Source organism: Schistocerca piceifrons, chromosome 4 (assembly GCF_021461385.2).
Source record: "Schistocerca piceifrons isolate TAMUIC-IGC-003096 chromosome 4, iqSchPice1.1, whole genome shotgun sequence".
Classification (NCBI taxonomy): Eukaryota; Metazoa; Arthropoda; class Insecta; order Orthoptera; family Acrididae; genus Schistocerca; species Schistocerca piceifrons.
In genome coordinates, this window is record NC_060141.1 from 249,376,594 (window position 1) to 249,398,092 (window position 21,499).

General features: G+C 40.2%; 1 protein-coding gene across 2 annotated transcripts in view; it reads right to left on the minus strand.

Moving 5' to 3' along the window:
- LOC124795059 (xenotropic and polytropic retrovirus receptor 1) overlaps window positions 1-21,499 on the minus strand; it is a 265,327-nt gene that overhangs the window by 18,719 nt on the left and 225,109 nt on the right. For both annotated transcript variants that reach the window (XM_047258858.1, XM_047258857.1), the window contains exons 8-9: window positions 17,944-18,144; window positions 4,087-4,253 (exon numbers count right to left, since the gene is read on the minus strand). In XM_047258858.1, coding sequence (XP_047114814.1) covers window positions 4,087-4,253; window positions 17,944-18,144 — 368 coding nt within the window. The remainder of the gene's footprint in view (window positions 1-4,086; window positions 4,254-17,943; window positions 18,145-21,499) is intronic.

Consider the following 21,499-nt stretch of genomic DNA (forward strand, 5'->3'; position numbering starts at 1 on the left):
CAAGATGTATGTGAATCTTGTGTGTTTTCTTCTTAGTTTTCAGGTATATTTTTGATTATATATTATCATTATGTCTATGTTTGTGTTGCTTTTATGAAAGACATAGTACAATAAGGTGTAACTCCTGCTGTGACATATTTTGACACTGATCTGAGCTACATCTAAAGTGTGATAACATAAATAGAACTGTCCACACCAAGCATATCCCAAATACAAAATATGCAAGTAGGTACTCATAAGAAACTGTTCTCTGTAATAGGTGGCCTGTGAGAACGGGCAAAGTCCAAAACTAGCCAGTAAATAAATAATTAGCAGCTTTGATGCAAACAGAAATATATTTTCTTCAATATTTGAGAGCTGCAAGACAGGACATACTAAAAAACTTTCTAGAGGCTGTCCAGGAAGTTGGGATGATCCAGGAAGTAGGGATGAATATTAAAGTGCTATAGAACATACAAAATTTATTGAAAACTTAATGTTTCTTTTATGAACACATTAAATAACTTCTCCCATTTGTGTGTGAAAAATTATATCCCAAGGCCGCATGGCAATGAGCAATGCATTCATTGAAGTTCTCAATGACACATCTGTTGGGATACCATTAATAACCATTTTAATCTCATCCTTCTATTAGTGTATTGTTTTTGGTCTGTTCATGTACACTTTTGATATCACAAATCACCACACAAAAAGTCACAAGGCATAAGATCGCATGATCTGGCAGACTATTCCTGGTTGCCACGCAAAGGAAACTTTTCATTCCGTAGAGCAGTCATTTCATGGGATGTGTGATACGTCGCACCATCCTTTGAAACTAAAAATTGTTATCTTCATCAGCAACAGGGAAAAACCAATCAGAAAGCATGTTTCAGTAATAGTCACTGTTCACAGTGATGGCAGTTCCCTCATCATTTTCAAAAACGTAGGGGCCGATCACTCTTCCTGCCCAGAACTCACACCAAACAGTCATGTATTGTGGATGCATCTCATCTTCCACAGTCACTTGCAGATTTTTGCTACCCCAAATTCTGCAGTTCTGCTTACTAATGAATCCACTGAGGCAGAAGTGCGCCTCACATGAGAAAATTATTCTTTTTGCGAAGTTCTTGTGCTCTGCTTGTCGAGCCAAGACCCACTGAGCAAATTGATGTCTCTTTCCACGATTTGCAAGCTTCTGCTCTTGTGTAAGTTGTATTCATGCATTTCAGGTCTTTTGAAAGGATTTCATGCAGTGAACTTGATGATAAATTCAGTTGTTGAGCTTGTTGGAAAACCAATTTTATGGGGCTTGCAGTCACATTGTCACGCATGACAGCAATATTTCTTTATGTTCACACAGTATGCAGTCATCCTATTTTCATAACATTTGAAACAGAACCTGTAATCTCAAATTTCCAGATCAACTTAAATGAATCTGAGCAGCACTATGTCCAAGAGTCACACACAATTCACAAATGGTTGCCATGGGACTTTCACTGATTTTGTAATAACTTTTTATCTCTTGGATACATTGCTCAGTTGTCATTTGCTCAGTGATGAAAATAAACATCAAACAATAAAGCCCACCACACAAAAGCTATCAGGCTACTAACGGGAAGGGCCACAAATAACAAACATGAAAAAACCATGGCTACCAACCACCATATGACAAAATGGTGCAAAATTCAAACTTGTCCTTACTTCCCAGACAACCGTTTTTTATGAAAGAGGCTCATGAGTGAGCATAAAGGACACATTTTCATTTTAGGCAATAGGTTATAGTAACTTTTAAGTGAAATTTTCTTTGTAATGTTAGTGGAACCTTAGCATACTTAATTTAGTTTGGTAGAGAAACATTGATGTAGCACAATGCAGTACATTATTTTGTTAAAAGTGTAGTTTGTATAGAATTAGATGAGCAGACTTGTAGCAGTGCTGGACTGGCAAGCACTGCCTGCCCCACAAAACATACACATACAGTTCCTAGGTCATGCGAGCACACCATTATGCTCTGAGAAGTCTGAAACTAAGAGACCTAGGGAGGTTGTCATTCATTATAAGTGAAATTGATTTTTTTTTAAGATAGGGTCACACTGGATATTCTCAGTGGCAAATGCAATAGTCATCATAGTACCTGCTATGATTAAGACATACTAGTTGATCTACCTAGCAGATTTACCATTCAAGATCCAGCCTTACTTAAATGAGATGCAACACTAGACCTTTCTCACCTCCCTGGATCAGATGGTAGCCTCACAAAATGATTCTGTGATGATAGAACACCTGCTTGAACATGTGAAAAAGTACAGGACCAAACATTGCCATTGACTCATCACCATAGCAACTACCATATCAGCTTCCTCCTTAAGTCTGATGATCAAAAGTATCGTGTACTGCCATCTCAGGTGTAGAGTTGCCCAAATACCACATTTACCATCCTTTAGCCCGTGAGTTGATACTACCTGTGTTGGTAACAGTGAAGAGGTGACTGATCGTCAGAGCGCGAAGTAAAGTCGTGCAAAAAATGGGACCTACGAACTCCGTCTTTGAGCATCGTAGGAATGAGACAGAGTACATTGTGTAATAAGGAAAAGGGAATGATGACATGTAAAGGTGAAAGTTACTCAAGAAGAGTTTACTTCCAACTCATGCAGGATAATGTAAAGTGTAAAGACAATAGGACAAATATTAGTGTTACTGTTGAATCTAGTCTCTCAAGCAGCAATGCAATTGGCCAAATTTTCCTGAGGGGGGAGTGTAATGACATGGGCCAAGGCAGGGGCCCAGAGCTGTAACTAGAGCAGAGCAACTGCTGATTACCGCAGTCAACAATGTGCTTAGGTCAACACCCCTTGACATGCACCTCCTTCCATGGTTCAAACTAATGCCAGTGGCAACAACTGGGCCTAGGACACTGGCTGCTAATCTGGAAACTTCTGGGTAACCTAGGAATGTGGCAGTGGTAAACCTTTCACATGGTCAGTTTCAGACATCTGTATTTAAACCCCCACAGCCAGTCTGTCATCATCAGTACAGCTGGGCCACCCTGTGCTGCCACTTGATGCTGTACGCATGACACAGCCACCACCACTGTCACCAGCCTGTAAGCTGCTGATTGCTGCCCGACTGCTTAGGCCCTTGCCATCCTCAATCCTGCCACTACCTCGTGATCCAAGATGAGAAGTGAGATCCACTAGCTTTGTGCCGTGGGCATCCAACACTGCCCTCTGCCACTTTCCAGTCTGGAATTCTGTGTTCAATATCCTGGGAAATTCTGCCGGCAGACTGCCTAGCCCGGGTTGTCAGTTGTGTTGCTGTCCTGCCACCCTGATCAAGCAGTGATTGTCTGCTGCAATGAAGAGGCATGAAAGCTGTATGCTACATTTCAGTCCCCTGGAAACACTTGTATCAATGTGTTGGAGCTAGCATGCCTGATTCCAATGTTCAATACCCACCACCTGCTATCTGCAGACACCCTGCTTTAAGTTATTTGTATTTGGAAATAAAAGAACTTTAACAAAAGCTGGCTGCCTACATCATCTGTACTTCATCCACCTCCAGCATAGAGCCAGTTGCCCACACCTTCCTATTGAGACCCACTATTATGTAATTCAAGAAAGTAGCATGCAGTGGTTGCTTGTGCTACTTAAATTTATATAAACTCATTCCACATCTATGAAGGCTCTCTTTCACAATAGAATTATTAAAGAGTTGTCACTGGTATAGAGATAAATGGTAACAGGTACAATGGCATATACTTCCACTCATCAAATTTTGCACTATTTTCAGAAGATTAACAACATTATGACACATAAAGCTGTGAACTGTGATTGTACCATTTGTTTTATAGCTTGCTTTGTGCTTGAAATAATTTTAAGAACTATAATTCCACTGAGTTTCAACTCCATTTCTCTCTCCTATTTCCTCACTGCTAAACAGGCATCCTGTCCTTATACTAAGTGTGTCACATCATCTTATAACAAGGTGTCCAACATTGTCAATAGTAATCGTCATCCTTATTTGTAACACTGTCTCCATACAATTAATTTTTTAGATTATATATTATTCTATTCTGTATGAATATTTGTGGTGTTCTGTTTTACTTACTGTTGATGAATAGACAATCTCTTCTCTTAAATATTTATTTTCTCCTGCTGAATTGTCAAATAATCCCCAGTCCATTTTAATGTCCCATGTGTATGAGTAGCAAGAACTGAGTAATGATGCCAACAGCCACATGTAGAAGAATGGGTTTTTGTGTTTGTTACTGTCATCTGGAACAAAATAATGTCACTTTACTATCAATTTCCACTGAACACTTGCATTGTGACCTCTGACATCACTATGGCCATACTAAGTGCAAAAAAACAAAGGAAATAAATAAAACAAAGGAAGGTAACGGTTTGAGATTATTCATTTCTGCATCAGTATCAGAAAGAGGCAAATAAGATGATTATATTAACAAATTGTAACATGAATATTTTTCATACATATGCCAGGATCACAGTCAGTATAACTTTGTAGTGGGAAAGTACTTTCAGGAAGGGTAATGGACTGAGAGATATACTTCAGGAATCTCAACCAATTTAAGAAACCTCTCAGGTTTACTCCATTTTGAATGTACATGAGAACTCCCCTCAGGAAACACAAGAAGACACCAGCCTAAGTTAGGAAAGGCCAATACTAAAACTTCACTAGCTTAAATTAGAAATCTGGGAGGGAAGACTGAAGGGAGACACTGGCTGTTTGGAAAGAAGGTGAGGCTGGATGCCTCTGGAGTTCACTGGAGCATTTGGAGGAAGACAAGTTTCATTTGACAGGGGGCTCTTGGTCACCTGACTGCAAATTTACCATGAGATTGTTTAGTGAAATGTATTACTTTAGCTGCGTAGCCCCTCTCAGAATTTGTAGTTAGCATAGCAGTCATTAGGTCTTTACTTCTACACATATCCCTTACTCGAATTTCAACAAAATTGAATTACAAGAGGTAGAATGCAACAATACATAAATGTTAAACTAAGACCAACTATATGGCAGTACATTATTCTGTGATGTTGATACTCTCATTTTACATTCTGTGCATAATTTTAACAAAGTATCTATCCAAGGCAATTGCATGTACTTCACATATATGCAGAAGAAAAGCATGTTTGATTTGGGTATTGCGAGGTGGGGGGAATATACAATATGTAGTTGTTAAGAAACTTTTGTTTTCTTTTATACAAACCTTTATGCATTTTGAAAAAACATATTTAATTCCAATTGTAGTGTTTCAAAAATTTCTGCATAAATTCTAGAACCACTCGGCCTTCTACCATCTTGAACACATGATATTTTAGCTGTGAGAGTGGGATGATAGAATCCTACCTACTGTGCATCACATGTTTGTGTGTGCAGGTTTGAAGTTTGTCGTGAGAAGACTGTAGACACGGCAGTTAAAACGGCACCAACAGGTACTTGTCGGTCGATCCATGGAAGTCGTAGTGAAAGAGCAAGGAAGAACTATGGAACTTCTGGGTTATTCTTTGCTAACCTTATCAGTGACCATTATTTTAAATAACACGAACATTTGAGATTCAAAATTCTGAAAAAAACTCTTATCTTGGACTTGCTGGAGGCAAGACATATTTTACAATTTGTTTGTAATAGAGTTATGGTCATTAAGCCAACTCTTTTTTGAAATGTACTTAATTCTGTTTCTAATGTGAGATGTTACGAGTGACTTACAAGAAGTCAAAAGTTTATATGCGAAGTGTGAATTTTGTCCTTTATGAAGCTCAAATATACAGATAGTTGTTGAAAAGTATTCTTCGAGTACTGAATTACTTCACAAGTAGAGAGAGAGTCATTAAGGTTCCTGTAACTAGCATCCTTCTTCAGAGAAGAAATTTAAAGAGACTCCAGAAGCTAGCTATCCAGAGAAGAAGATCGGCTGTGTTCACCAAAAGTCGACTCGTATAAGAGAATGGGAAGTTTGCACATACACTTCACACACTCTTAGTCATCAAATTATTAGACAATGAATAACAATTATGTGTATGTGTGTGTGTGTTTATAGTCACTAAGGAACAGACAATTACAAAAATTTCATAGGCATAGCTGGCTACAGTTTGTATAATTGGAGTATCACTTTTCATTCCAGTACTGACTATTACCTTATCATCATCCCAATACTGACTGTTGCCCTAATCATCACATTCCAATTTGCCCGTAAGAGAGCTTTACATGAGGGACATTCAGCAAATAATGTTACAAGATTTTTTTACGCAAACACAAATGCATACATTTCAATGAAGCATAGAGGAACGGTAGCGTAGATATCACGTCATTTTCCCACATAATCACCATTTACTTCAATGCATTTTGTAAACCATGGTATGAGTTTTTTAATACCTGCATTGTAGATGTCTTCCACCAACTCCTTAAACCACTTCTTCACTTTTATTTTCACATCATCATCATCAGAAAAGTGTTTTCCATGCACATATTTCTTCACTTTAGGAAATAAATGATAGTGTCTAGGCATGAAAGTGGGACTGTGAGGTGGGTGATTTAAAAGATTACAATGAAATGAGGTCAGTAATTATTGCTCTGCTAAGTGGACTGCGGTGTAGCATTCTCATGAAGGAGGCCGACTCCCTTTGTTAGCTTTCCACAGTGTTTTTTTCTATATGACTCTGTAGAGTTTCTTGAGTGTATCACAGTATTAGGTAGAGTTGATTGTTTAACATCTGAGCAGGAATACAACAAGCAGAATCACTTTTCCGTCCCAGAAAACAGTTGGCATGACTTTTTGAGCTGGGGTTTGCTGAGGTTTGAATTTTTTTGTTGTTAAACAGGAACGAGTGCATTTACTCTTGCCTGTTCTATGTGGTATGGTGGTAAACTCATGTTTCAGCCCCCATCACTGTGGAGTTGAGAAAAGTCTCTCAGTCACTCACAAAATGATCAACAAACTCATGCTTGGCCCTGACTGTTGATTTTGTGTTCTGCAGTAAGCATGTCCAGAACCCATCATGCACACAACTTGTGGTATCTTAGTTGATTACTCACAATTTCATGAACAATGGTTTGAGAAACTTCAGGATGCAATTCATGCAGATCATCAGTGGTCACATAGTGATCAGAATGAATATGCTTTTCAATTGTTTGTACCAGTTCATCAGTCACCAGACAGATGTCCACTTCTTTCTTCATCATGAATTTCTGTTCTTCTGAAAGTGAAATTCTGTACCCATTCTGTCACATGTTGCCATGACACAACCTCTTCCCCCTACACTGACATGATTTTGTGATGAATCATTGTGGTGCTCATGCCCTTGTCATCCATTTAGTGTATCACAGCACACACTTTGCACTTCTGACATGATTTTGTGATGAATCATTGTGGTGCTCATGCCCTTGTCATCCATTTAGTGTATCACAGCACACACTTTGCACTTGGTGGGATACGGAATGAGAGAGTTTGCCTTTAACCATCACCACAACGACAGTCAGGACACTACTGATGACCATCATCACTCATTCATTTTAGTGTGCACTACCATACACAACAGTGATACCAACTGTGAAAAACTCAATTCCCTTGTAGAGCTACAGGCCTTATAACTGTAGTTTCTGGATATCCCTCATATAACCATCTAGAATGGGCAAATTAAATGTTGCTATTCAGACTTATTTAAAGAGTTTGTGGCATTTTGTCCAAGTGTCCACCTGCTCCTCAAAGGAACACAAGAAAGACAGAACTGGACAGTAAAAATGTAACTGTCATACAGCCATCCGATTCAGACATTTATGAGCTCTTGATTGTGAAAGTTGCACATTAACTAAAAGCTATCTGCTTGATTAATATGTCTATAGTATTATACAATAAAGTAAGCACAGTGAACAACAATGTTAAGGATAGGCACTACTTGATCAAATTATTAACTAAAGAACACTTAAGTCAGTTGCATGGACAGGCACAAGTATTGATTGTGGCCTCAAAGGAACTCTGTAGGGACTCTATGACTAAAGCTTCACCCAGCAACCACCATCAATTACTGGTTGATGCTGCAAATTACAGGAACAGTTTGTAGAAGACTTTGATGTTTCTTAATTTTTATAACACATGCACATATGTGAAATTTTAATAAGATTTTCACTACATTTCAACAAGGCAACTTTAGTATCACAGGATCCCCTTTACATATTCATTCACTTTCATTCATTCATGAATTCATACATTCATTATGTTCCACAGATTCCATCAAGGAGAATTTCAAGCCAAGGTATACATTAATAAAAGAGAAGCATATTTTAGAAACTTAATCTGTACACTGTATTACCTATAAACTATCATGCCGTGAATCACAGTAGAGCAGCGATTAGCAGTCTAACAACACTTTATTACACAGTCACAGAACATACAATACAACAAGTCAAAGATACATTGTCCTAAGAGTAAACAAACAGTCTCTCACTTGCCAGAAGTACATCACTCTGTGACATCCTCCTCACCCTGGTCGACCTCCAAAGGTACGGCCAGCTGCACAGGACGACTAATGATGTGACCTTCTGGTGTCCAGAGTATTATCGTCCTTACCCTGCTGTCTCTTCCTAGTAGTACCTTTTCTATCCTGGCCTTCTTCCACATGTCATGGATGAAGGTCCTCTTGGATCAGCACGATGTCGCCAGGGCGAAAGGGGATGACTCATCCCGATGGGCATTTAACTTCATGGTAGTTCCGGAGCTCCAATAGGTATTCTTTAATCCAACGGTTCCAAAAACTGTCACAGAGTTGCTGTCTCAGTCAGGATTCCTTTGTTAAATTGGTGTTCACTGAAGGCTCTGGTCCCATCGGAATAGTCATAAGTTTTTCTTCTGTCAAAAAATGGGAAGGTGTGAGTGCATCACAATCATCTCCTGGTGTGATGGGTCTGGAGTTCACCGTGGCTTCAATACTGATCAAGGTGGTGTTCAGTTGTTCTTCAGTGAGCTTTGCGAGTCCCAGCACCTTCCGTAGGCAACGCTTTATAGTGCCCACCATTCTTTCCCACCATCCTCCCCACCAAGCCGCTCGGGAGACAGTGAATTTCCAAGTAATACCGTGGTGGGTGAGAAACTGATAAGTTTTTGTGGTGGTTAATGCTTTCTGAAGTTGGGCTAGTTCCATATTCGTGGCGTGGAATGTTTTTGCGTTATCTGTATATATTGTGTGGGGTAGTCCGCATCTTCCGGCAAATCACTGAAGTGCCATAAGAAACTTGCCCGTTGACAAGTCTGTACAGAGTTCGAGGTGTACAGCTCGTGTGGTAGCACATGTGAAAAGAGTGATATATGACTTGTGTGTTTCCTTCCCCACTTTGATGAATAGTGGGCCAGCAAAGTCTATTCTGGTTACCGCAAATGGTTTGGCAGGCGAAACTCGTTCAGGTGGCAGCGGTGCTTTGATCTGTTGCCCTTGTGGATTCTTCAAGATCTTGCATGCGAGGCATGAGTGTAGGATTCTTTTGATGACCTGACAAGGATCCAAAATTCGGTTCACAGTTTGGATAGTACAGAATGAACACCAAAGCGATGAAGGCGGATGTGTGTCTCTCGAATAATCAATTGTGTGAAGTGGTGGGAACCGTCAAGGAGTACAGGATGTTTTTGTTCCCCATTTTGGCTAGTGCACTGCAGTCGACCTCCTAGACGTATCAGTCCATCTTCTAAGAAAGGATTGTATCATGCAATTTTTGACTCTTTTGGCAGTGGTAAGTTATTCTGAAGTGCATGTAATTCGCTGGGGAATGAATCTCTCTGGCCCACTCAAATCCAATACATTTTGGCAGCTGATAATTCAGTGGCTGTAAGTTCTCCTGAAGATTTATTCTTCTGACGAATGTTGTGTAGGAAGCAAAGAGTCCATGCTGTGATACGAATGAGCTTCCAGTATGAGCTGAATTTAAGTAAGTTCAAAAGGCTGGTTGGCGTAGATATCGACAAAACTTGGCTCTGGGTTTTCTTCCTCTTTTCTTCGGGAGGAAGTTGTACCATCGTTGGAGTATTGTTTGGCCAGCATTCAGGAGGGTGTGTAAGCCAAGGTGGCCCATGCCACCAAATATCCAGAGAATTCATTTGGTAGCCGAAGAGTCCATGTGAGAGGTGGTCAGCAGGATTGTCTGGTCCTGGGCAGTGTTTCCATTGCGTGGGAGTCGTGTGTATTTGTATCTCTGTTACACGATTACAAATGAAGGTCTGCCATCTGTTAGGATCACAACAAATCCAACTTAGTGTTATTGTAGAATCTGTCCACAATATCGCATGGGCAATGTTAAAGTCTGTTGCACGGCAAAAGTAACACAATAGTCTGGCCCCAACTACTGCCGCTAAAAGTTCGAGTCGAGGCAATGTCACCTTCTTAATAGGAGCAAGTCTGTTCTTGCTACAGACTAAATGGGTTACAACGTCATCATCTAAGACAGTACGAATGTACAAAGCTGCTCCATATGCCTTTTCCGAGGCGTCACAGAATACGTGCAGCTGAGAGTCTCTTCCATGATCTGTAGCTATCCATCTAGGGACACGTATATATGACAATGAAGGTAAGCTAGATATCCAAGTGTGCCATCGTGCCCCTAAGTCCCAGGGCATAAGTTCATCCCAGCCAATTCCTTGGCACCATGTGTCCTGGAATAGCAATTTCCCAACAAGAAAAACAGGGGAAAACAGTCCGAGTGGGTCATAGAATTTAGCCGTACATTGTAAAAGGAGTCGTTTGGTGGTTGGCTCTTCTGACGACCTTCTGATGATTTCGCTAGGATCGATATAGAAGTAGTCACCTGCAGTGTCCCAGTCTATGCCTAAAACTTGGGTCTGGGTGTGGAGTTCTCGCCCTTCTGTCCTCCAGATAGTGTGGAGTTGTTCACAGTTGGTAGCCCATTTTGATAAGGGGAGACTGATCAGTTTCATTAGGGTTACAAGTTCATAGTATATAGCTATCACCAAATTATCACCTACTACTGAGCTCACAAAGTCGTCCATGTATGCAGTCTTATTTATAAGTGGCGCTATAGTGGGAAATGCTGCCACACACATGTCGGCAAGTTCTTTTAGTGTTGCAGAAAGTAAAAATGGGGCACAGGTCAGGCCGAATGGGAGTCTGTTAAAATGGTATTCTGTTAGTTCCCCAGTCGTTTGAAGATTTCCTGTTTGATCCTGGCTAATTTTGAACCAGAGAAACCTGGTCAAGTCTTTGTCCTTTTCGTTCAAGGTTAATTGAAGGAAAGCTTGTGTGATGTCCGCGACGATAGCCGTAGAATATAGTCTGAAACGCAGCAAAATTTCCAGAATCTCTGGTAATAGGTTCGGTCCTACTTCTAATACCGCATTCAGAGAAGGTGCATTGTTTTCATAAGATACAACAAGTCAAAGATACATTGTCCTAAGAGTAAACAAACAGTCTCTCACTTGCCAGAAGTACATCACTCTGTGACATATCACTACAATGCTTAATGCTATTTGTGCTTACAGCAGTTAAATGCAATCTAATAAATTAGAAAAATGCTGATAATGGCATGTCTGGGCATGCAGAAGAGTCTTGTTTCTATCACACACACAATATTTTGACAAGCTACCCAAACACCATCTTTGGGTACTGCAAGATTTGCTGTTGGAGTCCAGGCAGTGAGTACTCACAGCACTTGAAGAAGACAGCTGGGTCAGTTGTTGAAATATTGTATGTGAATAGAAACAACAATTTGGCCTGCCATTAATCATTCATGCCAAGAAAACCCGAGATGTCAAGATGCTGTTACTTTGAAAAAAAGTTGCTGCTTTCTCAATTATGTTAAATAGCTACTGTTTGCCTCCAATATTTATGTTATTGTATAGGAATTTTTCAAAGAAAACAATTATCTACTTCTGCCAATACAGAATCCTTTTTACAATAGACTACTTGTCGAGCAAATTTACAAATGGACACTGCTGCCTGCAGTGTAGCCAACAGAATAGTTTCAGTTCTTTAATCTAGGTAGTTAGATTATTGGTTAAAGGAAAGGCTAATAAGCTATATTTTTAATTTTCTTTTGAAATGATTGGGATTCCCTATTTATTGCTTTGTTTTGAATGGAAGTTTATCGAAAACTTTTGCACCCAAGTATGTAACTCTGGTATGAACCATAGAAATGAAGGAAAAGTTATTTTTTTCCTTCATCAAAAACCATTAAGGAGTAAACATATGGGACAGTGAGTATAAGAATTCCTTGTTCCTTAAGGAAGGCTCTATAAGATTTGTGGGAATCTAGTTTACAAACTATTCTTACTGCTCATTTCTGAGAAATGAACACATTATTTACTTTAGATCCATTGCTCCAGAAGATATTTCTGTAACACAACAAGGTATGAAAATAAGCCAAATAAACCAAATAATGTCTGTTAGCAGTATGTGTAGAAGGAAATCTAATACATCTGTATTTGTGTGTTTGCTGCTGCTGTGAGGATGTAATCAATGAATTAAGTACTTAACAATTTTAATGTTAACCTTGTTGATATCACAATTTTCAGAGACTCAGTTTCAACTGGACCACTATGTTTGCATTTAATAATGTTCCACATATCTTTTGCTTTATTCTTGGTCAATTCTTCATTATGACTCATGCTCCTCCAAGCAAAAGATGCATTAATTCCAGTAGTTATCCATCCCTTACCCTTGCTTCTGTTTGTTTTAGGGCAAAATGAGACTAAAATGTGTGGCAGTATGTTTAAAAAAGAATTAAATTTTTCATCTACACTGTCTTCTTCATAAATTTCTCTGCAATATTCATCCTGAACCTCTCTCTAAAAACCATCATCAAGTCACTGTGTATTGTCTGTGATAAAATGCTTTCCTTCTATGATCACTGTCAATATACCCCTTCCCGTTCCCCTCCCCCATCCCCTCCCCCTCCCCTTCTCACACACACAAGAGTGAAGTTATTGTGACAGTATCAACTGAGTTCTGTGTCAAAATGATGACATGTCTTTTAGTTACAATTATATTCTATATAATATCAGATTACGCTAAAGGCCAACTTTCTTCATGATTCAGCATATCATACTAGAAATGGGAGTCCCTCAATAGGTATAATTTTTGCATATGAGAAAAAACATGTTTATGATACTGTTTACTGAACAACGTTGACTTGGGAATAGAAGGGGTTTTTTTGGTCATCAGTCTACTGACTGGTTTTATGCGGCCCGCCACGAATTCCTTTCCTGTGCTAACCTCTTCATCTCAGAGTAGCACTTGCAACCTACATCCTCAATTATTTGCTTGACGTATTCCAATCTCTGTCTTTCTCTACAGTTTTTGCCCTCTACAGCTCCCTCTAGTACCATGGAAGTCATTCCCTCATGTCTTAGCAGATGTCCTATCTTCCTGTCCCTTCTCCTTATCAGTGTTTTCCACATATTCCTTTCCTCTCCAATTCTGCGTAGAACCTCCTCATTCCTTACCTTATCAGTCCACCTAATTTTCAACATTCGTCTGTAGCACCACATCTCAAATGCTTCGATTCTCTTCTGTTCCAGTTTTCCCACAGTCCATGTTTCACTACCATACAATGCTGTACTCCAGACGTACATCCTCAGAAATTTCTTCCTCAAATTAAGGCCGGTATTTGATGTTAGTAGACTTCTCCTGGCCAGAAATGCCTTTTTTGCCATAGTGAGTCTGCTTTTGATGTCCTCCTTGCTCCATCAGTCATTGGTTATTTTACTGCTTAGGTAGCAGAATTCCTTAACTTCATTGACTTTGTGACCATCAATCCTGATGTTAAGTTACTCGCTGTTCTCATTTCTACTACTTCTCATTACCTTCGTCTTTCTCCGATTTACTCTCAAACCATACTGTGTACTCATTAGACTGTTCATTCTGTTCAGCAGATCATTTAATTCTTCTTCACTTTCACTCAGGATAGCAATGTCATCAGCGAATCGTATCATTGATATCCTTTCACTTTGTATTTTAATTCCACTCCTGAACCTTTCTTTTATTTCCATCATTGCTTCCTTGATGTACAGATTGAAGAGTAGGGGCGAAAGGCTACAGCCTTGTCTTACACCCTTCTTAATACGAGCACTTCATTCTTGATGGTCCACTCTTATTATTCCCTCTTGGTTGTTGTACATATTGTATATGACCCGTCTCTCCCTATAGCTTACCCCTACTTTTTTCAGAATCTCGAACAGCTTGCACCATTTTATATTGTCGAACGCTTTTTCCAGGTCGACAAATCCTATGAAAGTGTCTTGATTTTTCTTTAGCCTTGCTTCCATTATTAGCCATAACGTCAGAATTGCCTCTCTCGTCCCTTTACTTTTCCTAAAGCTAAACTGACTGTCACCTAGTGCATTCTCAATTTCTTTTCCAGTCTTCTGTATATTATTCTTGTAAGCAGCTTGGATGCATGAGCTGTTAAGCTGATTGTGCAATAATTCTCGCACTTGTCAGCTCTTGCCGTCTTCGGAATTGTGTGGATGATGCTTTTCCGAAAGTCAGATGGTATATCGCCAGACTCATATATTCTACACACCAACGTGAATAGTCGTTTTGTTGCCACTTCCCCCAATGATTTTAGAAATTCTGATGGAATGTTATCTATCCCTTCTGCCTTATTTGACCGTAAGTCCTCCAAAGTTCTTTTAAATTCTGATTCTAATACTGGATCCCCTATCTCTTCTAAATCGACTCCTGTTTCTTCTTCTATCACATCAGACAAATCTTCACCCTCATAGAGGCTTTCAATGTATTCTTTCCACCTATCTGCTCTCTCCTCTGCATTTAACAGTGGAATTCCCATTGCACTCTTAATGTTCCCACCATTGCTTTTAATGTCACCAAAGGTTGTTTTGACTTTCCTGTATGTATAGAAGGGGTAAAAACATAAAAAGTGAAATTCAGTCTTTTACAAAATAACTGACTGAATGAACTGAAGTATTTTGATCCTTGCTTTGGTTGATATAGCACTATTAATTCAAAAAGGGTGTTTTAAAAATGTGTCAAAAAATAAATAGAGCAGTGCTTTTATTTCAGGATTAGTTGCTCTAGATCATGAAACTTCTCATGGACATGTTTCTATTATCTGACTAGGGAAAAAAGTTTTAGCTTTCAATAAGTGATAGCAGTTGTAGTCACAATTTCAAAAACCAAAACCAAAATCAAAAACTGACAGTTGATAGAGAAGTATAAGTAAAATGACTAGTATGAAGAGAGACATATAAATTAATAATTTTCTGTTGTAGCTGAAAGTATGTTGTTATATCAGAATCAAAATTTAATATATCAAAATTTACGTTAAAAGGAATAAAGATCTATCATCAGAAGCGGTTGATCCGATGCTGATTAAGACCCTTGAAGAGTGGTGATTTCAACAGAATTATATCATAAATTGATACTATGCAGAGGGAAATCCAAATTATAACTGTGCCTGCTTTTGCCTAAACATTTATAGCTTTGTATAATGTGCTAACATGCTGCAGACGTGTATTCCAATGAAGCTGTTGTCTTATCTGTTGTAGCATGCAAAAGCTTACTGCTTCTTGTAAAAGAATAATGTGAATATGAATCTACTCTGTAATGTTCAACCCATGTCTGCTATTGTTTCTGACAATGATAAGTTTGTGGAATGTTTCTCCTTTCAATTCAATATAAGAGCTGCTGAAACTTTTTCTGGAGTGGTATGAGTGACAGTGATGTGCTTGTAGCTTACAAGCCCTTAACTGTGAATGAGAACACTGGAATGTTTTCTAAAGTTGAACATGTGTCTGTGAAAGTCAGAAGGAAGCTTAGAGTCTAAGATGTTACTGATGACAAAGGCATTAGAGACAGAAAACAAACTCAGGTTGGATAAAGGATAAGGAAGGAAATCAGCCTCACGAAATTCAGGAAAACCATGGCAGTCTGAAAGTTGATGGCTAGCCAGGGATATGGGCCTTGCTTCTCGTGAATACAGGTGTAGTGTCTTAATTTTCAAGGCTGGCCAGTCTGCGAATGTAGTTAAACCTCTTTGTACCTCTTTTAAGTACGAGTTTAACTTCTGTACTGGTGATCTTATTTCTGCCTGAAAGCTGGTGTTGGTGATACATATGTTGGCAACTGCTAAGTCAGTTAGGTCTAGTCTTTAAGTGCTTAATAAGCCTAGTGTCAAATTCAGAGCTCCAATTTAAGTAATGTTTGAGATGATGATGTTCTGGTCTTCAGTCCTCAGACTGGTTTGATGCAGCTCTCCATGCTACTCTATCCTGTGCAAGCTTCTTCATCTCCCAGTACCTACTGCAACCTACATCCTTCTGAATCTGTTTAGTGTATTTATCTCTTGGTCTCCCTCTATGATTTTTACCCTCCATGCTGCCCTCCAATACTAAATTGGTGATCCCTTGATGCCTCAGAATATGTCCTACCAACCGATCCCTTCTTCTAGTCAAGTTTTGCCACAAACTACTCTTCTCCCCAATCCTATTCAATATCTCCTCATTAGTTATGTGGTCTACCCATCTAATCTTCAGCATTCTTCTGTTGCACCACATTTCAAAAGCTTCTATTCTCTTCTTCTCTAAACTATTTATCGTCCATGTTTCACTTCGATACATGGCTACACTCCATACAAATACCTTCAGAAACGACTTCCTGACACTTAAATCTATACTCGATGTAAACAAATTTCTCTTATTCAGAAACGCTTTCCTTGCCATTGCCAGTCTACATTTTATAACCTCTCTACTTCGACCAGCATCAGTTATTTTGCTCCCCAAATAGCAAAACTCCTTTACTACTTTAAGTGTCTTATTTCCTAATCTAATTCCCTCAGCACCACCCAACTTAATTTGACTACATTCCATTATCCTCATTTTGCTTTTGTTGATGTTCATCTTATGCCCTCCTTTCAAGACATTGTCCATTCCGTTCAACTGCTCTTCCAAGTCCTTTGCTGTCTCTGACAGAATTACAATGTCATTGTCGAACCTCAAAGTTTTTATTTCTTCTCCATGAATTTTAATACCTACTCCAAATTTTTCTTTTGTTTCCTTCACTGCTTGCTCAATATACAGATTGAATAACATCGGGGATAGGCTACAACCCTGTCTCACTCCCTTCTCAACCACTGCTTCCCTTTCGTGCCCCTAAACTCTTATAACTGCCATCTGGTTTCTGTACAAATTGTAAATAGCCTTTTGCTCCCTGTATTTTACCCCTGCCACCTTCAAAATTTGAGAGAGAGTATTCCAGTCAACATTGTCAAAAGCTTTCTCCAAGTCTACAAATGCTAGAAACGTAGGTTTGCCTTTCCTTAATCTTTCTTCTAAGATAAGTCGTAAGGTCAGTATTGCCTCACGTGTTCCAATATTTCTACAGAATCCAAACTGATCTACCCCGAGGTCAGCTTCTACCAGTTTTTCCATTTGTCTGTACAGAATTTGCGTTAGTATTTTGCAGCTGTGACTTATTAAACTGATAGTTCGGTAATTTTCACATCTGTCAACACCTGATTTCTTTGGGATTGGAATTATTATATTCTTCTTCTGAGGGTATTTTGCCTGTCTCATACATATTGCCCACCAGATGGTAGAGTTTTGTCAGGACTGGCTCTCCCAAGGCCGTCAGTAGTTCTAATGGAATGTTGTCTACTCCTGGGGCCTTAACATATGCAACACAAAATTTTCACCACATAACCAGAAAAGCAAAATAATCCATTGTAAGAATTGATAAAAAAATAAACTGAAGACAATGCACATAATTAATAAACAAAATGTGTATAAATAAGGCAGTGGATTACATGGCTATTCTTCTACAGTTTACAAAAGCTATTTGTATCCTAAACAATTGTCACTTCGTTTTGCAAACTAAAATGTATCTGTCTTAAATTAATGCTTTTGTTTGGGTAAAATAAAAATTAAAAAGTTATATTTCTATATCCTATGGCATAGAGTGAAAGATTTATTGTATCATTTCTTACTGTTACCTGAGTTCAGTGTTCGGAGGGTATTGAATAGTACTACCAGAAATGTAGTCGAGTACTTTCCAGCATTCACAAGATGGGGGAAAGCTTCCTTTGAATCACGATATCTTCTAAGACACTGTGCAAATCTGAACCATGCAGGAAGGCAGTTTACAATTGCTTTTGAGATAACAGCATTGGGCCCACATTCAGCAGTGTTTAACACTGTAAAAGAAATATTAACACTAAATAAAGATATATAGATCTTTTTCTTAACAGTGCTGTGGAAAACACAACATGATGAGGTTGCAATTCAAAATGAAATACCAGTATCATTGACTGATAAAAACAGTTCCTACTTAATGCCTGAATAAACAGTTATTCCAGTATTTTTTTCCTTTGTTGCTACAGATGTGGTAAGTATTAAGTTATTGCAGTACTTATACAATACAAAACAGGCAGTTCACATGCTTTTCAAAATGCCGACAATATGAAAATGATGGATTTCTACTCACGGAGTATAGAAGGCTTTGAGTCACAGACAGGCACAATCAAAAAGACTGCTAAACATTTAAGCTTTTGAACAAATAAGTCCTTCTGCCAAAATAGAAAGCACACACACACTTGGCTGCTGCATCTGGCCACTAGTGCCCAACTACAGACTGTGGCTGTGCATGAGGTGAGCAGCACTCTGCCAGGATAGATTTGGGGTGGGGGGGGGGGGGGGCAGGGTAAGGAAAAGGCATGGAGCAGGAGGGGTAGGGTTACCAGGGCAGGGATGTGGGACAGTGCAGTGCTGCTTGTGGGAGTGTGCACAGACAGGATGGGCTGCTAAGGTGCTGAGTTGGGAGGCTGTGCTGGAAGGGGGAGGTGGGTAGGGGGGGGGGGGAGGAGGAGGAGATGGATAGTGGAGAGGGGAGAAGCAGAGAGAGGGAAGAAGTCTAGTAGGTGTGCTAGTGGGATAGAAGGTGCATGTAGATCTGGAGTGGGAGCAGGGAAGGTGATATGTAGCTATGTAGCTGGAGGATAGATACTAGTGATAGCTGAGTAGTGGGAGGATGTACGGGACAGGTTTTTGCACCTAGGTTTGTTGTGCAGATATGAGCCATGAGGCATGGTGTTAGGAGCAGGGATAAAGTAAGGATGGACAAGGATATTGCATAAGTTTGGCAGACAGTTGCTTCAGTCCTGGGTTACAAGATGAATGCTTCTTTGTGGCCAGACAGTGGGTATGTAGGAGGTGGTGAGAGAGACAAGGCATGGGAGATCTGTTTCTGGACAAGGTTATTTTGGTCTGTGAAAGCCAAAGTGAGATCTGTGGCATATTCACTAGGTCACTACTGCTGCAGAAACCATGAGTGGCTAGACAGTGTGGTAGGTTCTTCTTGGTATGAGATGGGTTGTGGCTATCAAAGTGGAGGTACTGTTAGTAGTTGGTAGGTTTGGCGTAGACAGGGGTACTGATGTTAGCTGTCCTTGAGATGGACATCAACATTGAGAAAGGTGGTTTTTTGGGTTGAGGAGGTCCAGGTGAAGTGAATGGGGGCAGGGAGGGGAGGGGGGGAGGTATTGAGTTTCTGGAGGAATATGGGTATGGTGCACTCACCCTCAATCTACGTCACTAAGATGTCATCAACAAATCTGAACCAGGTGATGGGTTTGTAATTCTGGATGGTTAGAAAGAATTCCTCTAAATGGCCCATGAATGGAGTGGAATAGTATTGCAGTGTAGTGAGTGTATATTGGCATAACAGTGTGAGCCTGAGTGGTGTAGTGCAGCAGTGCTAACAGCAGGTGAATGTGGAATTTTGTCACTGTAATAATCCAACAAGTCCAACTCATTGTTGTGAGGCAGGTTAGCTAACTGAAACAGCAAACTCAGCAGTATTTTTCAGACTAGGGTAGCAAGGGACAAGGCAGATTTCCACAATGAAACTGACTGGTGTTTAGGATATGGGACACACACACACACACACACACACACACACACACACACACACACTGCAGGTCATCCTTGCAATAGAGGGTATAGCTCCGTAGGGCAGGGGCATTGAATGCTTTGAAGTGTGTTTCCTGCAAACACAAGCAGAGAGGGCATTGCTGCATGAGGAGTTTCAGTTCCTCCATGTGCATCCTGAATCCATTCATGTTCCACTGTATAATGGGAGCCATCTATGAGGGGGGTAATACTTCCATCTGGATTTTCTGACGGGGAGAGGAGCCCACAATGGGTGGAGGCTCTGTTTTGGAGAGAGATGGTTGCCCCAATCTGACATCAAGCTCCATAGCCTCTAAAGAAGAATCGACAGAGATGTCAGAAAGGTCGATGTCGACATCGTCAGGCTGTTTTCTGCCTGATTCCACTAGTGTGCGACGTTTTGCCTTGGATTTTTTTTCCCCTGGGTAGACTTTGCAGCCACAACTGTGGCTGCGGGTGTGCAACATTGGACACTGTACCAGACAGAACCTTTGGAGGGGCAGGGAGATAATGTCAGCAACCACAGCTTTTTCTGAAGTTCGTGGGGGAGGGGGGGGGGGGGGCAGGCTTAGAAATTACTGCATCATCACAAGTGCAGGCACACACAGTTATTAGTGCCAACACTAGCACCCTCCATTTGTGTAGTAGTGTCAGCTTTCTGTGTGGGCTGTTTAACAACTGAAGTGAAGGAGGTAGCAAAACACAAGGGTAGCATGGCTTTATAGAGCTTTTATGCCTCAATATAGGGGATGTGCTTAATAGTTTTAAGCTCCTGTATCTTCTGTTCTTCCAGATACACGGTGGAGTCCCGACTCCACATGGTGTGAGGCCCAGAGCAATTCACACACTTCATTGGCAACAAACAATGGACATCTTCATGGGTGGCCTGACCACACTTGCCACATGTAGCTTCTCCATGGCACCCAAGAGTAGTATGCCTGAAGCGTTGGCATTTGAAACACCACATTGGATTGGGTATACAAGGCCGCACACTCAAGCGAAGGAAACCTACCTTAATATGCTCAGGGAGTTTTGTGCTATTAAATGTCAGGATACAGGAGTCAGACTTCACAAAATCCCCATCCACCCTATTAATGATATTTTGTATGTCAACTACTCCTGCTGGAGCCCACTCATCTTACAGTTCCTCTTGGGGTATGTGCACCAGATCCCTGCATGTGACAACACCTTTGTTGTAATTCAAGGTGGTGTGAAGCTCAGTTTCGATGGCATACTCCCAAAGAGAGTGTGCATTCTGGAGATTCTTAGCTTGCGGGGAACTAGTGGTTTCCACCAACAGCGTCCCATTATGCAATTGCTTCACTGATTTCAAACTGTCAGCAATGCACTCAAGCACTTTTTGAATATAGAAAGGAGAAATCTTCTCGAAGCTACCCTCTTTCCTTTTAATAATTCAAATCACATTCTGACCATCAGTATGTGTTCTGTTACTTGTCATGATACTCTTAGATTTCGCTCCTGAGTCAGGATGACTGACTACATGTGCGCTCTTGTTGGATTGGGTATTGGAACCCAGCAGCGGGCCACCCTTTTCGTTGGGAGGAGGCAAAGAAGATTTTGAAGGATCCATTGTGGTCCCAC